The 20,374-nt window shown below is 53.8% G+C and overlaps 1 protein-coding gene across 1 annotated transcript in view; it reads left to right on the top strand.

Moving 5' to 3' along the window:
• The window catches only part of UBR4 (ubiquitin protein ligase E3 component n-recognin 4), a 128,616-nt gene extending 108,514 nt beyond the window's left edge, over window positions 1–20,102 (top strand). The window contains 16 exon segments of the mRNA XM_087914818.1: window positions 2,122–2,209; window positions 3,944–4,071; window positions 5,369–5,476; window positions 5,630–5,749; window positions 6,772–6,962; window positions 8,264–8,437; window positions 8,961–9,060; window positions 10,044–10,262; window positions 10,402–10,515; window positions 11,261–11,403; window positions 11,987–12,112; window positions 12,383–12,577; window positions 15,250–15,474; window positions 18,150–18,240; window positions 19,285–19,447; window positions 19,569–20,102. Of these exon segments, the coding sequence (XP_087770944.1) occupies window positions 2,122–2,209; window positions 3,944–4,071; window positions 5,369–5,476; window positions 5,630–5,749; window positions 6,772–6,962; window positions 8,264–8,437; window positions 8,961–9,060; window positions 10,044–10,262; window positions 10,402–10,515; window positions 11,261–11,403; window positions 11,987–12,112; window positions 12,383–12,577; window positions 15,250–15,474; window positions 18,150–18,240; window positions 19,285–19,447; window positions 19,569–19,633 (2,250 nt within the window). The 3' untranslated portion in view covers window positions 19,634–20,102.
• Window positions 20,103–20,374: the final 272 nt, after the last annotated feature.

The following is a 20,374-nucleotide window of genomic DNA, read 5'->3' as shown; positions in this document are numbered from 1 at the left end:
TTTCACTCCCGGCCTATCCAGGCTCCTTCCAAGAGACGGAGTCTTCCGGGGATTCCAACCCAGGGGTGGGGCTGCTGGGGGCTCGCAGGGGTCCAGTAGATGCTGCTCAGTTTGGTGAACACCTCAAACCTCACTCCTGGCTGCCTCACCCACCCCTCCCCTCCCAGAAATCCCCACGTAGCCCATTTTGGGTGCAGGTAAGCGCAGGGCGTGCACGGAGACGCAGGGAGGATGAAAAATGGGCCTCCTGGAAAATTGGGACGGCCAGAGAGCCTCCGGAGCCCGGGGAGGCTGTTTTCACCCTCCTGGAGGCTCGAGGAAAGCCTCCGGAGCCCATGATGCAGGAGGCCAATTTGGCCACGCCCACCCAGCAACCGGGTAGAGAACTCCTTGCTAAAATCTTTGAAGCCCGCTCCTGCTCCAAGCTGTTCTAGTTTGGGCGATTTTACTGCCTTTTTCCTACGGGCGTTGCCGAGGGTTTTGTATGACACCCCCCGCCCCCCGAGCCAAGATGCCTCCTGTGTCATTTCTGTGGGCTGGGCAAAGCAGCTCCCTCTGTTGGGGAGCGCGTTCCCCGTCCCGCCTCTCTCTAGGTTTGCTTTGGGGTCTCTTGGATTGCTTCTCGCGTTCACGGAGAGGAGCCAGCCTCGGCCGCCACATCCTCGTCACGGTGTCAACCCTGAAGCTGGCTAAACCGAAGCCATCGTGGAGCTTCAGCGTTGCCACGCTGGAGCTGAAGGGATAGGGAGGGGGTGGGTGGGGATTAGAGATAGCTGGGGTTTTGTAGCCAAAACAAAATACTTTCTCTTGGGAACCAAGGACATTCTCACACCTGGTCAGAGGAAGGAGGAGTGAGGTCACCAGGCATCCAGACAGCGCCTTGATTGGACCATGTGACTGATTGTTTGGGGAAGGGGCAAAACTTTTACTTTTAATTAGGTGAAAACCATGGGAATCTTCAGAGTCAGTTTTCACAACCTGTGCCAATTGTTCTGACCAAGGCTTCCGAGCACATGCTCAGTTACAACAATTCCTGTTTTATTTCAACGCTGGGAATTAAGTGCATTCCCAGCCCGTAATGACTCTCAAACTGTCCCCCGAGATAAGCACCCACCTTTCTCTTCTTTGAATTGCTGCCAACAACTAGAGTGCCAAATGAACTATAAAAAAACCAACCAAAGTACAAAGTCCACATGGAGTTTCAAGGATTAATCTGAACAGAATGAACAACTTTGCTTCCTGCAAAGGTTTTGTCACCTTTGCCTGCCCTTTATGCTTTATGGGTGGGGCAATCACCTTCCAGCCTTACTCCCGAGTCACCCCTTTTGTTTCAGCTGCTCTTATCTTCTGGCAGCTCTGCGCACACGCACCCTGGGAACAGGCTCCCCTTGTTCCTCTGCCTCGCTGCTGCCAGACTCCAGAGGCTCCAAAGGCAGCACCCCACTCCCAGATGGTCCTGGCCCCCATCTCTGCATCGGATACAGGACCCTCGTCCGAGTCCTCCCCAGACTCCCGGACTAGTCCCCGTTCTTCCCCACTTTCCGATTCCGCTGCCGTCTGCACAGGCCGCACAGAACCACAACACCAATACGACATATCCAATAAAAGTATTCTTTGAGGAATCTTCCCTGCCTTGGAGTTTTGTGTGCTGTGGGTATGTGGCTTGGAACCCGGACACAATTGCTGCTGCAGAAGTTGCATTTGGCTCTGCTCTTTGGTGGAAAGAAGAAGGATGGTGTGAAATCTGAAGTTGCCGGCATGATGGCAAGAAGCCCGTTAGTGCAGGGCTCGCCAACGCTCTGGCCGCGGCCCACCTCTGCGGCCTTGCGCCGTTTGGAACCGGGCCGCGGAAATGGCAGGAGAGAGGGTGCAAGCGTGCATCTCCCCTTGCGCAAACGGCAAGCGAGCTTGTGCTCCAATCGAAAGGGGCTGAGTGCGCACACATGCACGCCGCTCATGCGGAACCATCCTCCCCTCTTCCACCCCCACCCCGCTTCCCGCCAGTCCACTGAGCCAAAAAAGTTTGAGGAACTCTGCCTTGGTGGCATTAGCCTCGCCTGGAGGAAATTTCTCTGCCTCTCCTGTGCTTGTCTGACCAGAACCCCTTTTTCTCCTGGACAGGGCGAGCCCATGAGGATAATTTATCGCATGCGAGGCCTGCTGGGGGATGCCACAGAAGAATTCATAGAATCGCTGGATTCCACTACAGGTACCATCCTTCGGTCCTGCCACGGGGGGCCATGGTGGGCTTGTCCTTGAGTCCAACGTCCATGGGGAGCTGGCTTAAGAACCGTGTTTCTCCACTTCAGTGACTTTTAAGATCAGTGGGCTTCCATTCCCAGAATCCCCCAGCCAGCCACACCCTTCTAAAGAGGCTGAGGTTGGTTGGAAACGCTGGTTTAGAGGATTGGCCACCCCCCTCGGAGCCCAAGTTGCAAAACCGATGCTTGATCCTCCGCCCTGGAAGAGGTCAAGGTTATTTTCAGGGCCAGGCATTGATTTAGCCAAGGCATCCACCAGGTCTGTTGGCTCAGTGCTGTTCTGAACATCCTTACCTTCCAAGGATGTTGGGCCAGGAGGAGAATTTGGGCAAGCTGTGAGGGCACCTCGGTGCTGTCTTGAGCTGGCTTGTTTTCTCGCAGACGTTTCATTATCCTAACTAGGTAGCATCATCAGTGCTAGTAGGGACTGGGGTTTGTGGAGAAGGGGAGGAAGAGGAGAAGGAGGAGATAAAAGACATGGAAGGCGGGAGGAGCAGGAGGAGGAGGAAGAGGAGGAGGAGGAAAAGATGAAGGGCATGGAAGTGGGGTTTGTGGAGAGGAGGAGGAGGAGGAGAATTGTGGAGTCCTTGTTGCTGTCTTGAGCTGGCTTGTTTTCTTGCAGACGTTTCATTATCCTAACTAGGTAGCATCATCAATGCTAGTAGGGACTGGGGAGAAGAGGAGGAAGAGGAGGAGGAAAAGATGAAGGGCATGGAAGTGGGGTTTGTGGAGAGGAGGAGGAGGAGGAAGAGGAGATGAAAGACACGGAAGTGGAGGAGGAAGAGAAGGAAGAGGAGGAGGAGATGAAAGACACAGGAGTGAAGGAGGAAGAGGAGGAGATGAAGGACATGGAAGTGAGGTTTGTGGAGATCAGGAGGAGGAGGAGGAGAATTGTGGAGTCCTTGGTGCTGTCTTGAGCTGTCTTGTTTTCTTGCAGACGTTTCATTATCCTAACTAGGTAGCATCATCAGTGCTAGTAGGGACTGGGGTTTGTGGAGAAGGGGAGGAAGAGGAGGAGGAGGAGATGAAAGACATGGAAGCGGGGAGGAGGAGGAGGAGGAGGAGAATTGTGGAGTCCTTGGTGCTGTCTTGAGCTGTCTTGTTTTCCTGCAGAGGTTTCATTACCCCAACTACGCAGCATAATCAGTGCTAGTAAGGAGAGCTGTTTGCTGTCGATTTATATTCCGATGACTTGCCCTGTCCGTGTTGGTGGGGGCAGTCTGAGAGGTTCTTTGTTTGGGCCATTTACTGTTGGCTCTTGGGAATTTTCTTGGTTGGGGTTTTGTTTACTGGATTGTCGGTCCGCTGTCACCCTTCGAGTTAATCTCTATTGATTTGGTGAGCTGATTGCTGGGGGAGAGGTGCTGGAGCCTTTTTGTTCCTTTTGGGGCTGTGTGACTGTCCCTTTTGCCTCGTCTGGAGATGTTGTTAAGGTCTACGTGTCCGTGGATGGCTGGTTGAGCAGAATGCCAGGCTCCTAGAGATCCCCTGGCATTTTTGGACCTGGCCTGGTCTAGGATGGTCACCTTTCCCCCCTTGAAACTCTAGTTAAACCTCTCTAGGTGTTGTGAAATGAAAAGTCTTGTGCCTGCCCCGGGAAAAAGGAGCCAGGGTCTTTTCCCCAGGCCTTGTTGATGCTCTCCTGTTCCTCTCCTGAAGGCCTCTTTTCTTTTTTCCCCCAGATGAAGAGGAGGATGAGGAAGAGGTGTACAAGATGGCGGGAGTCATGGCGCAGTGCGGCGGTCTGGGCTGCATGCTGAACCGCTTGACCGGGATCAAAGACTTTAAACAAGGCCGTCATCTGCTGACGGTGAGCCGCATCCCTCGCCTTCCCTTCCTGTTGGAAATCCTTGGCTAGCGGGACGGCTGTGTGACGAAGGCCGTTGGCTTCCCCCAGAGGTCGACGGAGGAAAGAAAGAAAAAAGAAATCTTTTAGTTACACCTCCAGCAAAGGGACGAGTTTTGCTGAACATCACGGCTGCCTCCTTCTCACTCCTCTTTGGGTTTTTGGTCAGCGTCGGTCCAAACGGCTCCAGTATCTAAAGATCAACTCCAGCCCAGAGGCCCAGAAGCAGGCAGCCAATTAGCAGAGCCCCTAGCAGCTCCTGGCAATGCCTGGAGCCTTGGGCTCTCTACCAACCCCAGAGACTTAGGCCAAGGGCTTTCAAACTTGGCAGCTTTAAGGCGTGTGGACTTCAACTCCCAGAATCCCTAAGCTGACGTGACTGGCAGAGGAATTCTGGGAGTTGAAGTCCCACACGTCTTAAAGCTGTCAAGTTGGAAGACCCCTGAATTAGATGGACCAAGGAGGCCTTTCCTGATAACATCTAAGGCAGGGGTGTCAAACTCAGTTTCATTGAGGGCCGCATCTGGGTTGTGTTTGACCTGCGAGGGCCGGGGGGCATGGCTTGGGGCATGACCAGGGATGGGCGTGGCTATGGTGGGCATGACACAGGACTTGTGTCGGGGACACTTGTGGCCAAGTGCTAAGGCAGGATTTCCCTGAGGCCCTCCCTCACACTCATTATAATCTCCCTCCTTTCCTTCCTTCCTTCCTTCCTTCCTTCCTTCCTTCCTTCCTTCCTTCCTTCCTTCCTTCCTTCCTTCCTTCCTTCCTTCCTCCCTTTTCTTCTTTTTCCTTCCCTTTTCCTTCTCCTTTCTTCTTCCTTCCCCTCTTCCCCTCTTTGTCTTTCCTCTTTCCCTTTCTCCTTTCCTGTCCCGTGTTGCATGCTCAAATGCCAAAGGGGAAGCCTTACTCCTTTCGTTTCGTTTTTAGTTTGTTTCGATAGCCCCCTGCCAGCGAAAGTAAACCTCTCCGAGCTCTTGTTTTCGCTGCTGGTCCTTGGCTGTTTCCAGGGCAGCCCTGTGGGCCTGATTTAAGCACCCCATGAGCTGGACCCTGCCCGCAGGCCTTGAGTTCGACACCCCTGATCTAAGGAATCTTTCCAAGCGGGTGAAGGGAAACTCCGGCCATCAGGCAGCCATCTTCACGACAATTGCTTGCTGTCCTTCCTTTGAGAGGCACCTGGTCCGTGGCGCTTTCAACGTGGTTGCTTGGGTGGAAGCTGCTCCTGGAAGCTTTGACCACCCCCTTCCTCCCCCACCAGGTCCTGCTGAAGCTCTTCAGCTACTGTGTCAAAGTGAAGGTCAACCGCCAGCAGCTGGTGAAGATGGAGATGAACACGCTCAACGTCATGCTGGGGACGCTGAACTTGGTAAGGCGGACACGTCTCACCCCCGGGCAGGTCCCGCTTCTCTAAGCTCTGTCCTTCCCTGCTTGGGGACAAGGAAGGGGGCGGCGCCCTGGGCCAGCAAAGAGGCGGCCAAGCTCTCCATCTCCAGCGCTCTCGTCCACGTCCCCTTCGTAGGCTTTGGTGGCCGAGCAGGAAAGCAAGGACAGCGGGGGAGCGGCGGTGGCAGAACAGGTCCTCAGCATCATGGAGATTATCCTGGACGAGTCCAACGCGGAGCCACTGAGTGAGGACAAGGTTGGTGCACGGGTGCAAATTGTGGGGGGGTGGGGAGAAGGAGGTGGGTGGCCTTCAGAGGCAGAGCGTCAGACCTGCCACCACTTAAACCTCCCGAATAGAAACGATGTATAGGAAAAGGCGTATAGTTCGATTAGAGGTCAAGCGTATCGCAGCCTTTGCATAGCCTGAACATATCCATACTTAATATCATATCCATCATATCCATACTTAAGCCAATTATTTCTAAAGTAATTCCTCTTTTATACATTAATGGATTTCTGTATTTATAATGCACTCCATCTTACATTTTCAAAGAGCAACATCTCCATTTTGTCATTAGATTTGGTTAATACAACATAATAAATGAACCGAGCAATAAATCTAGTTTTATGATCATAAATATAGTGACCAATTTTAAGTAAAGCAAAAAGTTTCTAAAATGATGAGTGGTACAGTTATGAGGGGATGGATGGATGGATGATAAACATTTTTTTTTATGATTTTGGGAAAAGCTTTTTGAAAGGGAAGAGTTATATGTTCATTATAGTGAAGTATAAGGAAAGCGCCAAAATAGCACTTAGCAACAGCGCTTAGACTTACATACCGCTTCACAGTGCTTTTACAGCCCTCTCTAAGCAAGTTTACAGAGTCAGCCTCTATTGCCTCCAGGTACAAAGAGCCTCCTGAACTGAACCAACGACTTTGCTTCCTGCAAAGGTTTCTTCACCTTTGCCTGTCCATTATACCTTATGGGAGGGCCAATCACCTCCAAGCCTTACTCCCAAGTTGTTCCTTTTGTGTCAGCTGCTCTTGCCTTCTGGCAGCTCTGTGCAAGCGCGCCCTGGGAATGGGCTCCCCTTGTTCCTCTGCCTCGCTGCTGCCAGACTCCGAAGGCTCCAGAGTCAGCACCCCACTCCCAGATGACCCTAGTCCCATCTCTGCACGGGATGCAGGCAGGCAGGCAGGCAGGCAGAAGCCAGGCTGGTCTCCTAGGAGCCTCTCCGCTCGGCCTCTCAAGTTTGGTGGACGATTCTCTGCAGGGCAACCTGATCCTGACAGGCGACAAGGACCAGCTGGTGATGCTGCTGGATCAGATCAACAGCACGTTTGTCCGCTCCAACCCCAGCGTTCTCCAGGGCCTCCTGCGCATCATCCCTTACCTGTCCTTCGGGGAAACGGAGAAGATGGAGATCCTGGTGGACCGCTTCAAGCCCTACTGCAGCTTCGACAAGTACGGAGAAGGATGGCGGCGCCCGGGGCCGTTCTCGAGTTTTTGTTCTCTTTTAATGTGTCGTTTTTGTATGTATGAACGGATGAATGAATTCTTTATTGGCCCAGTGTGATTGGACACACAAGGAATTTGTCTCGGTGCATAGGCTCTCAGTGTGCATAAAAAGAAAAGATACACTCGTCAAGAGTCATACGGTACAACACTTAATGGGGCTATATAGTCATAGGGCGTATGGTAAATAGAATATAGTCATAGGGTACAAATAGGCAACCAAATCGTACTAGGAAACAGTCAATAAAAAATGTAAGGAAACAAGCAATAAAGTTACATTCATACAGTCATAAGTGGGATGGGGTGGGTGATAGGAAGGATGGAAAGATAATATGGTAATAGACTTTGTAAATAGCTGGACAGTGTTGAGGGAATTATTTGTTTAGCAGAGTGATGGCGTTCGGGGAAAAACTGTCCTTGTGTCTAGTTGTTCTGGTGTGCAGGGCTCCATAGCGTCGTTTTGAGGGAAGGAGTTGAAACAGTTTACGTCCGAGATGTGAGGGGTCTGTAGATATTTTCACAGCCCTCTTTTGGACTCGTGCCATATACAGGTCCTCAATTGAAGGCAGGTTGGTAGTAATTGTTTTTTCTGCAGTCCTAATTCCTCCCTGGAGTCTGTGTCTGTCCTGTTGGGTTGCAGAGCCGAACCAGACAGTTATAGAGGTGCAGATGACAGACTCAATAATTCCTCTGTAGAACTGGATCAGCAGTTATTAGATAAAAGAAGAAAAGAGGGAAATTAAGGGAAGGAAAGGGGATGTGAGATACAAGGGGGAAGAGGAAAAAGAAAGAAAGGAAGGCATTGGCGTCCGACTCTTCGTACAAGATGAACACACTCCAACCTCAACTTTTTGCTTTGACACCTGAATATATGACTAGCCTTTCCTATTAACACCAAATCTTTCTAATCCACAAAAAACCAAGGTCAAAGTTTCCTTTTTTCCCCCCCTTTCTTTCTTTGCAAGCGCAACTTCCAGAAGCGATAATCCAAATAAGAACCTATTTTCCTCTTTGGATAAAATGATCCATTTAACCGTTTCTGCTTTAGCTTCCTTGCTATGGAAACATTTTTTTTTGAGTTTTGTTCTCATTTCAAACCTCCTGGTGGCTTTTCCTGGCCCCGAAAAAGCCGAACACGACTCAGGTGTTCTTGGCGAGCCCCTCTCAATGCCTCCTTTCCTCCCTCTCTCTCTTTCTCTCTCTCTCTCTCTTTCTCTTTCTCTTTTTCTCTTTCTCTTTCTCTTTCTCAGGTATGACGAGGAACACAGCGGGGACGACAAGGTTTTCCTGGACTGTTTCTGCAAAATTGCAGCTGGCATCAAGAACAATAGCAACGGGCACCTGCTGAAGGACCTCATCCTGCAAAGAGGGATCACCCAGAGTGCCTTGGACTACATGAAGAAGCATATCCCCAGCGCCAAGAAGTGAGAGGCTTGCTTGGGGGTGTCTGTGAGCGGGGCGGGGCCTGGCCTGGGGGCGACTCCAAGGTCCACGTCTTGGATCCTTTCCCCAAGGAACCATCGCAAATGGGGGGGGGGGGCGGGTTGGAGGACAGAGAGAAGCAGAATCCTTAGCCAGGCTGGGCCCCCGTGGCGGATACTGGCCACCCCCACCACAAGGACAGGGAGGGTTCCCAGCCCCGCCCACCTTTCACTTTCATTCCCCGCTGGGAGGGGAACTTAGGGTGCTTCCCAGGAGGCCCTTTCCAGCCAGGCGGGGTTGGGAGTTGCGGTTCGGCAGATCCAGGCGGCCGCTCTTGTTCTCTGGAGGCCGGGATTTCGAAGGCCGGCCCCGCTGTGTAACCCGGGGACCCCTTTTCGGGGAGGGAGGGGCTGCTTTCATTGCGCCCAAGGGGAGGCGTGGCTGAGCCGTGCTCCGTGGATGCTTCTGCACCAATGGGGGTCAACGGGGTGCTCTCTCCTTTTCCCCCCCGCCCCCCTCGGACAGTTTGGATGCTGATGTGTGGAAAAAGTTTCTGTCTCGACCGGCCCTCCCGTTTATCCTGCGGCTGCTCCGAGGACTCGCTACCCAGCATCCGGCCACCCAGGTGAGGTGCCCTTCCTTCTCCTCCTCCTCCTCCCTCCCTCCCTCCCTCCTCTTCCTCCTTCTCCTCCTCTTCCTCCCTCTCCATCTCCCTCCTCCTCCCTCAACTCCTCTCTTCCTCCTCTCTTCCTCCTTCTCCTCTTCCCTCCCTCCAACTTCTCTCCTCCTCCCTACTCCTCCTTCTCCTCAAGCTCCCTCCTTCTCCCTCTCCCTCCTCCTCCTCCTCCACCTTTCCTCCTTCTCCTCCTTCCTCTCCATCTCCCGCTCCTCCCTCTCTCCTCTCCTCTTCTTCCTCCTCTGCCTCCCTCTCCTCTCTTCCTCCTCTCTCTCCCTCCCTCCTCCTCCCTTCTCCCTCAACTCATTTCCTCCCTCCACCTCCCCTCTCCTTCTCCTCTTCCTCCTCCTCTCTGTCTTCCACCTCCTCCCTCCTTCTCCCTCAACCTCTTCTCCTCCTCCTCCTCCCCTGTTTCGCTGGGGGAAGAGGAAGTGTTTACAGAGCACCTTTCTCTATGGAGAAAGGTTTTTCTGCGCACCAGAAGGTTTTCCCTGCTGCCTGCCTCCTGCAGATGGGGCTTTGCTTGCTTGCGCAGCCCAGTTGCTGGCCTGCCATGGGCCGGTGCCAGTTCACAGACTGGGAATCGGGGGACCCCTGTTGCAGAGCCCTGCATTTGGACGGGATGGTGCCTGGCCACCTGAGGCTCCCCTGCCTTGCTCTCTCTCTTCAGGAGTTCAACACTGGGCCCCAACATTCATCCTCCTAGCGGTGCCTAGGGGAGGGCAAAGGGCCTCCCCTCCCCCAGAGGCCTTCGTCAGTTTGGGGGCATGGACATTGTAGTCCTACGGCTGCGCTGCAGCTGACAACCCTTGGTAGTGAAACGGGGGAAGGAAAACAACCGGGCGAATTGTCCCTGCATCCCCCGTCTGACATCAGTCCGGCCTGTGAGCCCTTGAGCTGAGACCCCCGCTCCCTCCTTCCCTGCCCAACAGGCGCTGATCGGGACCGATTCCATCTCCAACTTGCACAAACTGGAGCAGGTCTCCAGCGACGAAGGCATCGGGACGCTGGCCGAGAACCTCCTGGAAGCCCTGCGGGAGCACCCGGATGTCAACAAGAAGATTGACGCGGCCCGCCGGGAGACGCGGGCGGAGAAGAAGCGGATGGCCATGGCCATGCGGCAGAAGGCCCTGGGCACCCTTGGCATGACGGTAAGGAGAGCGCCTCTTGCTCGGGGGAGGCGGGGGCAGGAGGCGAGGAGGCCTTTGGGAAGAGTGCTGGCCCCGTGGCCCTTCCTCTTCCTCCTCCTCCTCCTCAGCCCCTCCTCCTCTGCTCTGCTTGGCTTGCCAGACGAACGAAAAGGGGCAGGTGGTGACGAAGACGGCGCTGCTGAAGCAGATGGAGGAGTTGATCGAGGAGCCTGGTCTGACGTGCTGCATCTGCCGGGAAGGCTACAAGTTCCAGGTGAGCCACAGAGACTTTTCCCCACAATCTCCCCGGGAGGGGAGAGAGGAGCAGTGGTGGGCTGGATGCTGGTTTGGACCGGCTCACCTGGACCAGTAGTTAGGACCACTGGTCGGGCCCGCCCAGGCGCTTATCCCATCGTATAAATCTTGACGTTTTTGCTCACTTGCCCCGCCCTCGCAACCCAGGCGCTTTCCACGCTTTGCCCGATCTGCTCACCCTGGCTTCTGCGCAGGGGTGTAGATCCAATCGGCATAACAACCGGTTTGGGGAGCGCGCGCATGCGCGTCCAAAGTGTACGTGCACTCTACCAGCTCCGGCTGGTAACCTTCTCCAGCTGTGCCACGCAAAGCAGCTCAGGAGGAAAATGCAGCCACTAAAGAACAGCCTAGAGCCCGGGCGGGTGGGCAGACTAAACAGCAGACCAAAACCTCGTTCCAGCGAACCTGTTCGGTGTCAGCTGCTCTTCTGCGCTACCGGTTCTGTAGAACTGGACCGAACCGGTAGGATCTCCCCCACCCCCCGCTTCCACATGCAGGAAATCCCCCACGGTTTGCAGCCTCACGCAAGCGTGGATATCGCACGCGCACTCACACCATTTCGGTTCTGCGCTAGGCGAACCGGTTGTTAAAGTACGTGCAGCCCAGCCCTGGAGAGGAGAGGGACACACACAAGCCCCCCCAGTGATTTTTGAGTGAGTGGGGAGGCAGCTCACCTCACCTGCCCCTTTTTTTTCCTGCCGTAGCCCACCAAGGTCCTGGGCATTTACACCTTCACCAAGCGGGTGGCCCTGGAGGAGTTTGAGAACAAGCCTCGGAAGCAACAGGGCTACAGCACAGTCTCCCACTTCAACATCGTCCACTACGACTGTCACCTGGCCGCGGTCAGGTAAGGAAGCCCGGTTGGCGGCGGCTTTGGCATTCAAGCCAGGGCCCCGATTGATGCGAGGAAGCCCACGTGGGTCAGTATGGAGCCCGTCAGCTAATTGGGCGGGTTCTCCAGGGCAAGGGGTTTGGGGAGAGCCCCACCCCCCCAGCTAAGATTCTGTGCGGTTCGGACAAGCCCCCAATCCCACTCCTGGCTGGAGTCTCCACGGAACCTATTTTGGAGGCAGGTAAGTGCATGGTGCGCGCAGATGTCCAGGGAAGGCAGAGAAACGGGCCTCCCGGAAATTGGGGAACGCCGCAAACGGGCCCATTTCCAACTTCCAGAGAGCCTCTGGACTCCGGGGAGGCTGTTTTCGCCCTCCCAGAGGAGCCCAGGGAGGGCAAAAATGCCCCACACCCACCCGCCATGGTGCAGGAGGCTGACTAGGCCACGCCCACCCTGGCCACGCCCACCAGCCCCGGGCAGAGAACCCGCTGCTAAAAATGTTAAAGTCCACCCCTGGGTTGATCCCTGAGGGACCCAGGGCCTCCGGGTAGGGCTGGGTGAGCTCCTGCCCCGGACGTGACTTTCGCTCACCTGGCAGGTTGGCGCGAGGCCGCGAGGAGTGGGAGAGCGCCGCCCTGCAGAACGCCAACACCAAATGCAACGGCCTCCTGCCAGTCTGGGGGCCTCACGTCCCGGAATCTGCCTTTGCCACCTGTTTGGCAAGGTGAGTTGGAAGGATATGCCCTTTCCCTTGGAACACCTGTGGCACCTGGCAAGAGGCATCCTCCCACCTGGGAGGAGGAGGGGGGGGGGGGAAGGAGCCCTTGCGTGTCTCGTGAGGTGTCCCCCCCTTGCCAAAAAAAAAAAAAGGATCTGTTTTTGTGGCTTATCCTTCCTTAACCTCGTTCTGCCCTCCGAATCGGTCCCGAATGGCCGTGTTTAGGGCCCGGGGGACTCCGGGGGACCCAATCCACCTGTGTTTCTCCCTCGACAGGCACAACACTTACCTCCAGGAATGTACGGGGCAGCGGGAGCCCACCTACCAGCTCAACGTGCACGACACCAAGCTGCTTTTCCTGCGCTTTGCCACGGAGCAGTCGTTCAGCGTGGACACGGGCGGCGGCGGGCGGGAGAGCAACGTCCACCTGATCCCCTACATCATTCACACAGTGCTTTACGTCCTCAACACGTCAGTATCCCCCGGGCCAGTGGTGGGGTTCAAATTGTTTTGCTGCCGGTTCTGTGGGCGTGGCTTGGTGGGCGTGGCAGGGGAAGGATATGCTGCAAAGTCCCCCTTCCCTCCCCCACCCCACCCCTAACCTGCTTTCCAGCTCCGTTCTCCTGGGCAGGGCAACCCCAAAAGACCCAGCCGATCAGCTGGGACTCAATGGGAAGCAGAGAATAGATGGGGCCAGTCAGAGATGGGATTGGCCGGTTCTCCAAACGACTCAAAATTTCCACTACCGATTTTCCAGAACCAGTCAGAACCAGCTGAAGACCCCCTTTGCCCCGGGCCCTTTGTCGGGCTTTTAAGCTCGTAGGTTGGAAGAATGTGACCCGAGGAGGAGGAGGAGGCGGTCAGCAGTTAATGGCTGAGAATGTTGACCACAGAGGGTTTGCACACTCCCTTCCTCTGCCCCACAGCCCATCTTGGCGGCCGGTGCCATGCTGTGGTGCCAGTGAGACAGACCCTCACCTCTTATCCTGGGAGGCCTCCCCGGGCCCAAATTACTTGCAGGTAGCCCTCGACGTACGACCGCAATGGAGCCCAACATTTCTGTTGGCTGTGTGAAACATTGGTTTTAAGCGAGGTTGTCCCGTTTTACGACTTCCCTCTCTCCATTTCATCAGTGAATCCCTGCAGTCATTCAATTGGTGACCTGGTTGTTAAGTGAATCTAATTGATTTGACTCATCAGAAGGTTTGTGATGATCCAGGGTGGGATATAAAACAAACACAGTCACAGAGAACAGGGGAAGCCCCTTTTATTCCTTCACTTTGCTTCCAAGTTCTGAATATCTTTTGACGGAAGACAAAAAACTCCCACACAAACAGTTACACGGAGAAGGAAAAGCAACACAAACCAGGCAAGATAAGGGCTGGAGGATGTCCACAGATAACACACACTGGGAAGGATGCCAAACTCAGAGAGGAACCATAAACTAGAGATATTTACACACTTTGTTTCCAGCACTCACCCATACGCATGTCCGTCCCCTTATTCAGTTGTCACAGCTGCAGTCCATGAAGGAGATCAAGGCCCTCTCCTCCCCCAACAGACCACGTACCTCCTTTATCCGCTCCTCCCTGTGTGCCCTAGGATGGAGAGGGGATGGGCCTGGGTCCTCCTCTGACTGCCTAGCCGGCTTCTGCCCTTCCCCAGCCTCCTCCACAACCTCCGGAGCCCCGCTCCCACTCCCTGTTGGCTGTTCCTCCTCTCCACCAGGGGCAGTCTCCACCAGGGCCATGACAAAGGTTGCAAGAGGGGATCATGGGACCTTGCAGCCATCGTAAATATGAGTCAGTTGTTAAGCATCTCCATGTAAATCACATGACCGTGGAGGATGGGGAGGGGAAGAGAATGGTACAATGGTCATAAGTATGAAAAATGGTGCTAGGTCATGTTTTTCAGTGATGTAACCTTGAACGGTCACTAAGTGATCTGTTGCAAGTCGAGGACACTCCAGGTAGTCCTTGACTTAACAATAGTTCATTTTGTGAATGTTTGGAGTTACAAGGGCACTGAAAAAAAGGGACTTACGGTCGTTTTTCACACCGACAACCGCTACAGTGGCCACGGGATCAAAATCCGGGTGCTTGGCAACTGACTCGTATTTATGACTGTCGCGGTGTTCCAGAGTCACAGTGATCCCCTTTTTACGACCTTCTGCCCCAGTGGGGGAGCCAGATTCACTTCACCAACGTGTTGCTAACTGAACAGCGGCAGCGATTCACTTAACAACGGTGGCAGGAAAGGTCATAAAAGGGCCGAGAAATCACTCAAAAGGTCAGCTTTGCTTAACAGTGAGAATTTGGGGCTCAGTTGTGGTTGTAGGTCGAGGACTCCTGTACCCTTGGAAGATGAAGGGTCTTGCGGTGTCTATGGAGATTCTCCGTCATATCCAGGTCACGGTTGTCCCAAAGGAGATTTTTTTTCCTCCAAGAGGCAACTGGACTTTCTTGATTTATCCTTGACGGATGTTTCGCTTCTCATCCAAGAAGCTTCTTCAGCTCCGACTGGATGATGGTGGGGAATGGAAGGATTGATACTCCTTGCAGACAAAGCTGGTCATTTGCATCCTTTTAGAAGGTCATTGAGGCCCCTTGGAGGTCTATCTGTGTCCTCAGGGTCACCTGAGTGGTGCAAATGTGTGTGGAGCCTTCTACAACACAGTCCTTTCACCAGTTCCAAGAAGGCTCCACACCCATTTGCACCACTCAAGTGTCCTTGAGGACACAGATAAACCTCCAAATGGCCTCCTGACTCTAAAAGGATGCAAATGACCGATTGTCTGCAAGGAGTATAAATCCTTCCCACTGTCCAGTCAGAGCTGAAGAAGCTTCTTGGATGAGAAGCAAAATGTCTTCTAAAGAAAAAAAAACAGAAAGCCCAGTTGCCTCTTGGGAAAAAAGGGGGTTTGAGAGACACACACACACACAGACACACACAGACACACACACACACCCCAATGGAAGAAGAGCAGGACTCCTGCAGGCCTTGTCTCCTGCTTGGCCCTTATTACCTAAGACATGCCCTCTGCCTCCTGCCCTGCAGAAAGGAGGTCTTGGGTGGGGAAGGGTTTCTCCATTCCAAGGCCCTCCCCCCCCCCTTTCGACCGCCTCTCTTTCCTTCCTTTGCAGGACGCGGGCGACTTCCCGAGAGGAGAAGAACCTGCAGGGCTTCCTGGAGCAGCCGAAGGAGAAATGGGTGGAAGGTGCCTTCGAGGTGGACGGCCCCCATTACTACACCGTCCTGGCGCTTCACATCCTGCCCCCCGAGCGGTGGAAGGCGCTGCGCATCGACATCCTGAAGCGCCTGCTCGTCATCTCCCACGCCCGGGCGGTATCCCCGGCGGGAACGAGCAAGTAAGCCCACGAGACGGGCTGGGGTGCAGGCAGGCAGGCAGGCGGTCCTCGATTTCACACCCGTGTCAAAAGTGTCCCTAAAAGCCGTCCCTTTTTTTTTATTCCGGGGCCTTCGTAACTTTGAACGGCCCCTGCGTGAATCGTCGTGAGTCGAGGACGAACTGCGATCATGATGGGAGTTGCCCTGCCCCAGGGGTGTCAAACGCAGTATCATTGAGGGCCACATCAGGGTTGTGTTTGACCTGGGGGGGGGGGTGCAGTGTGGGCGTGGCCAGGGTGAGGCATGGCCAACATGACATCACTTGTGTTTTGGGGGGGGGGAGCTCCTATGATGCCCCGAGCTCTCTGCCAGTGAAAACAGGCTCCCGAGCTCCGTTTTCGGCTACGATGGCCTCCTGCAGCCCTCTGCCAGCGGAAATGGAGCTTGGAAGGGCCGCGTGCTGACTGCTCAAGCTCCGTTTTCAGTATATGTTTTATTTGTCAGGATTCCAGCAGTTACCCCCTATTTAAATCGTGAGTCTCAAGCCAAACTTCAAAAGGATTTATTGGGAGTTAGCATGTCTGGCACTGCCTGGGTGTAGCCGACTCTGAGACACATCATTCATTGTCACCCTTGACCCTGGTTTTTCCCGCCACTCCCCTGGGTGTATCATAATTCATATTCTCCAATGGGACACATCCGTAGCCCAGAGTCATCAATCATGCTCTCCGGTTAGATATTTGCATGTCAGAAACTTCAGTCACCTAGTCACTATCTTTGAAAAACTACTTATGGAATGCACTTTCGGTTTGCAAGCTGCCACACTGCTCTTCCAAACCTCTTTCCCCCCTCCCTTTCTGTTGGCAACTCTAAAAAGATCATAGAAATATCATATGAGTTGACATTATTTTTATTCGTAAACATTTTGAATGCAGTGTATCATCAGTGTGTATCATTTACAAAAAAAGTAAGAAAATAAACATAGATATCAACATGTATACTAATAATAATGGGGTAACGGAATATTTTTAAGTAAATGTCTCTTAGTTGTAATTCTGTTAATTATATCAACATGCTTCTAATTATAAACCTTTTATATTTAATTCATACATAACAATAATCTTCCTTCGCCTAATCTCTATCTCTTATCTCTAACCACTCGTAAAATCTATTCCATGTTAGGTGACATTCTGTGTCATCTTTGTCCTTTATGTTTAATGTCGATCTACCCACCTCTGCGCAGTCTAATATTTTTCCGAATTACGTCCTCATCTGGTGGAGCGTTCTCATTTTTCCAGTGTTGTGCAAATACAATCCTCGCCGCTGTCCATGCGTGCAAAATTAAATATACAGCCTCTTTATCGTAGCCCTCTGGCCTTATACCCAACGAAAGGCTCCCTGTTTGCTGGCAGAGGCACCGCAGGCCCGTTCTTCACTGTTTCCGGGGTGGGGGGGCCCCCGCGGGCCAGATCCAAGCACCCCGCAGGCTGCAATCTGGCCCCCAGGCCTTGACACCCCTGCCTGCCAAATCTCCAACTCAGTTCACCTGGGGAAGGCTGGATTTGGGGGTCGCAGTCAGGGGGGGGACTGATTTGCTGCCTTCCAGGGTCCCAAAGGTGCTTTTCTCAGGAAGCAAATGGACTTCCTTGATTTTTATTTTTATTTTAAATTTGGAAGATGTTTCGCTTCTCATCCCCGAAGCTTCTTCAGCTCTGACTGGATGACGGTGGGGAAGGGAAGGATTGATAACTCCTTGCAGACAGAGCTGGTCCTTTGCATCCTTTCCGAGAGTCCTTGAGGCCGCTTGGAGGTTTACCTGTGTCCTCGGGGTCACCTGAGTGGGGCTCCTGGTTCAGTTGCCTCCAGAAAAAGCACCTTTGGGACAGCCAGGACCCGGAAGACTGAGAATCTACACAGACCGCTCCCCCCCCGGGCGGGGGGTGGTCCTGACCTGAAGGAGGGGAGCTCAGGTGCCATCCAGGAGCCTTGGGGGTCGATCCCCCTTTTGTCATCTGCTTCCCAGAGCGAAGGAGGAAGGAAATCCCCCCCATGCCCCCCCAAGGATGGGCTGTGGAAGTGACTCGCGGGTTCAGCAGCCTGCCAGGGCTTCACTCTCCCCCCGCCCCCCGCCCCGTGAGAAAAAGGACTTCCTGTTTCTGACATGACCCCAAAATGGGCTGCAGGCTACCAGTTCGGTGGGCGTGGCTTGGTGGGCGTGGCAGGGGAAGGAAACATGAAATCCCCATTTCCCTCCCCACCCCGCTAACCTGCTTTCCAGCCCCCTTCTCCTGGGCAGGGCAACCCAAGGAGACCCAGCCGATCAGCCGGGACTCGATGGGGGGCAGAGAAGAGAGATGGGGTTGGCGAGGCCAGTCAGGGGTGGGATTGGCTGGTCCTCCCAACGACTCCAAATTTCCACACCTGGTATCTCGAGAACCAGTCCGAACCGGCTGAAGACCCCCTCTGGCTGCAGGGGCTCCAGAACCAGACTAGGCTGGAGAGCAGCAGCGTTGGGGCTTGGGGTTGGTGCAGGAAACGGGGGGCAGCTCCAGGCCACCTGTAGTGGTCATGGGTCACTGGGTGTGCCTTTCCCCTCTCGGTGGTCTCCTCCTCGCCCTTTGCGGGCTGGAATTAATCTGCCCACCCCACCCCCCCGTCCAAGGCGCCTAATGGCCTCCCTCTCCCCTCCCAACAGGCTGACGGACAAAGCCGTGAAGGACTACGCTGCCTATCGCTCCAGCCTCCTCTTCTGGGCCCTGGTTGATCTCATTTACAACATGTTCAGAGTAAGTGCTCGCTCGCCTCGGGGTGGCCGAGGGGTTTCCCTTCGACCGGGCGCGCATGAGCTGCCAAGAGTGAGGGCACAGGGCGCCACACCGGCGATGGTGTGCAGTTCCAGTGAGTTGCCATGCAACGGCCTGCCCCCCTCAGCCTCTTTGGTAGAGGGGCCAGAGCTTCTGAGCAGAGATCCGCTCTCCAACTGTCCACCAAGCTGAAAAGGGGAGTCCGTTAGGCCCCCCCATTCACCCCCAGAAGGGTTGGTTAGGCCAGGAAAGGCCCTCCACCCCAGGGGACAGTTTGACAGAGCCCCTATTTCCAAGCTAGGTTTTAGTCTTGGCCTCTCCCTTCCTTCCTTCCTTCCTCTTTTCCCTCACATCATCTTTCTTTCTTTCTTTCTTTCTTTCTTTCTTTCTTTCTTTCTTTCTTTCTTTCTTTCTTTCTTTCTTTCTTTCTTTCTTTCTTTCTTTCTTTCTTTCTCTTTCTTCCTTCCTTCCTTCCTTCTTTCCTTTCTTTGTCTTTTTCCTCATATCACCTCCTCCTTCCTTCCTTTTTTCTTTCATTCTCTTTCCTCCCTATTTCCCTTCTTTCTTTTTCTTTCTTTCTTTCCCCCTTTTCCTCCCTTCCTTCACCTTTTCCCCTCATATGATCTTCTTTCTTTCTCTTTCCTTCCTTCTATGATCTTCCTTCCTTCCTTCCTCCTTCCCTCCCTCCTTCCCTCCCTCCCTTCTTTCCTTTCTTTTTCCTCATATCACCTTCCTTCCTTCCTCTTTCTCTTTCATTCTCTTTCCTCCCTATTTCTCTTCTCTTTCTTTTCCTTTCCTTTCTTTCCCCCTTTTCCTCCCTTCCTTCCTCTTTTCCCTCATATCATCCTCCTTCCTTCTTTTTTCTCTTTCCTTCCGTGATCTCTCACCTTCCTTCCCTCCCTCCCTCCCTTCTTTCCTTTCTTTTTCCTCAAATCACCCTCCTTCCTTCCTTCCTTCCCCCCCTCCCTCTTTTCCTTCCCTCCCCCTCAAGTGCCAGTGTCTTTCCTGCTTCCTCTCCCCCTTCAGAAGGTGCCCACGAGCAACACAGAGGGGGGCTGGTCCTACTCTCTGGCCGAGTACATCCGCCAGAACGACATGCCCATCTACGAGGCGGCCGACAGAGCCCTCAAGTCCTTCCAGGAGGAGTTCATGCCGGCGGAGACTTTCTCAGAATTCCTGGACGTGGCTGGTGAGTTTCTTGGCGTCTTCCCGCTCGCCCTCCGCCCTCTTCGGGACACCGGTGCTGAGAGGGGGGCGGGCGTGTTGGTGCGCACGCACGGCCGGCTCTGAGTTATCCCGCTTGATTTCAGGATTGTTATCGGAAATCTGCGACCCCGACGGCTTCCTCAAAGATCTCTTCAACTCTCTTCCCTGAGCGGCCCCCAGAGAGAGACTGTTGGACTCCCATTCCCCACCCACCCACCCGAATTTTCTACCTAACCCCCTCCTCACTTCTCAAGGAGCGTTGCCGTCACTTTTTCCTCACCCGCCGTTCCTCGGCCCACACTCCCTCCTTCCTTCCTTCCTTCCTTCCTTCCTTCCTTCCTTCCTTCCTTCCTTCCTTCCTTCCTTCCTTCCTTCCTTCCTTCCTTCCTTCCTTCCTTCCTTCCTTCCTCCCTTCCTTCCTTCCTTCCTTCTCCTCCTTGAACCCCATTCTGGAGTGATGGATTTGGGTTGGTTTTCTTCTTGCTCTTTGCTCCTCGGCGGCCTTCCACCTCGCCTCTTCCAAGCCGGAAACGTGCGACGGACTCACGGAACCCAAGCCTGGTCAAAAATTTGTTTTTTTTTTTTTTCTGCTTCTATGTGTGTGATCATTTTATCGGTCAATAAATAAGTTAAATACAGTCGGAAGGAAAGACACATCTGGCCCGGTGTGTCTCTGGGAAACCAGCCCTTTTGATTTTTTCCCAGGGCTTCGGTGGAGGACTTAGCAGTTAGAAGACTCTCCGAATCTTCCCTTTGCTTTGGATCCTGCCTCCTTGCACCCTGACCACCCTGGTTTTTGCGTTGCCTCTTCTCTCCACTTCCCGGTGTCGCCCTTTCCACGTGTGTTTCTTTCCACAAGAAGAGGAAAGTGTTAAATCTTCCGATGGGGACAAAGGAGCGAGAAGACACC

The sequence above is a fragment of the Pseudonaja textilis genome, chromosome 18 (genome assembly GCF_049901715.1).
Source record: "Pseudonaja textilis isolate UNSWEBS1 chromosome 18, rPseTex1.2, whole genome shotgun sequence".
Taxonomy (NCBI): Eukaryota; Metazoa; Chordata; class Lepidosauria; order Squamata; family Elapidae; genus Pseudonaja; species Pseudonaja textilis.
This window is presented reverse-complemented; position numbering and strand designations above follow the sequence as displayed.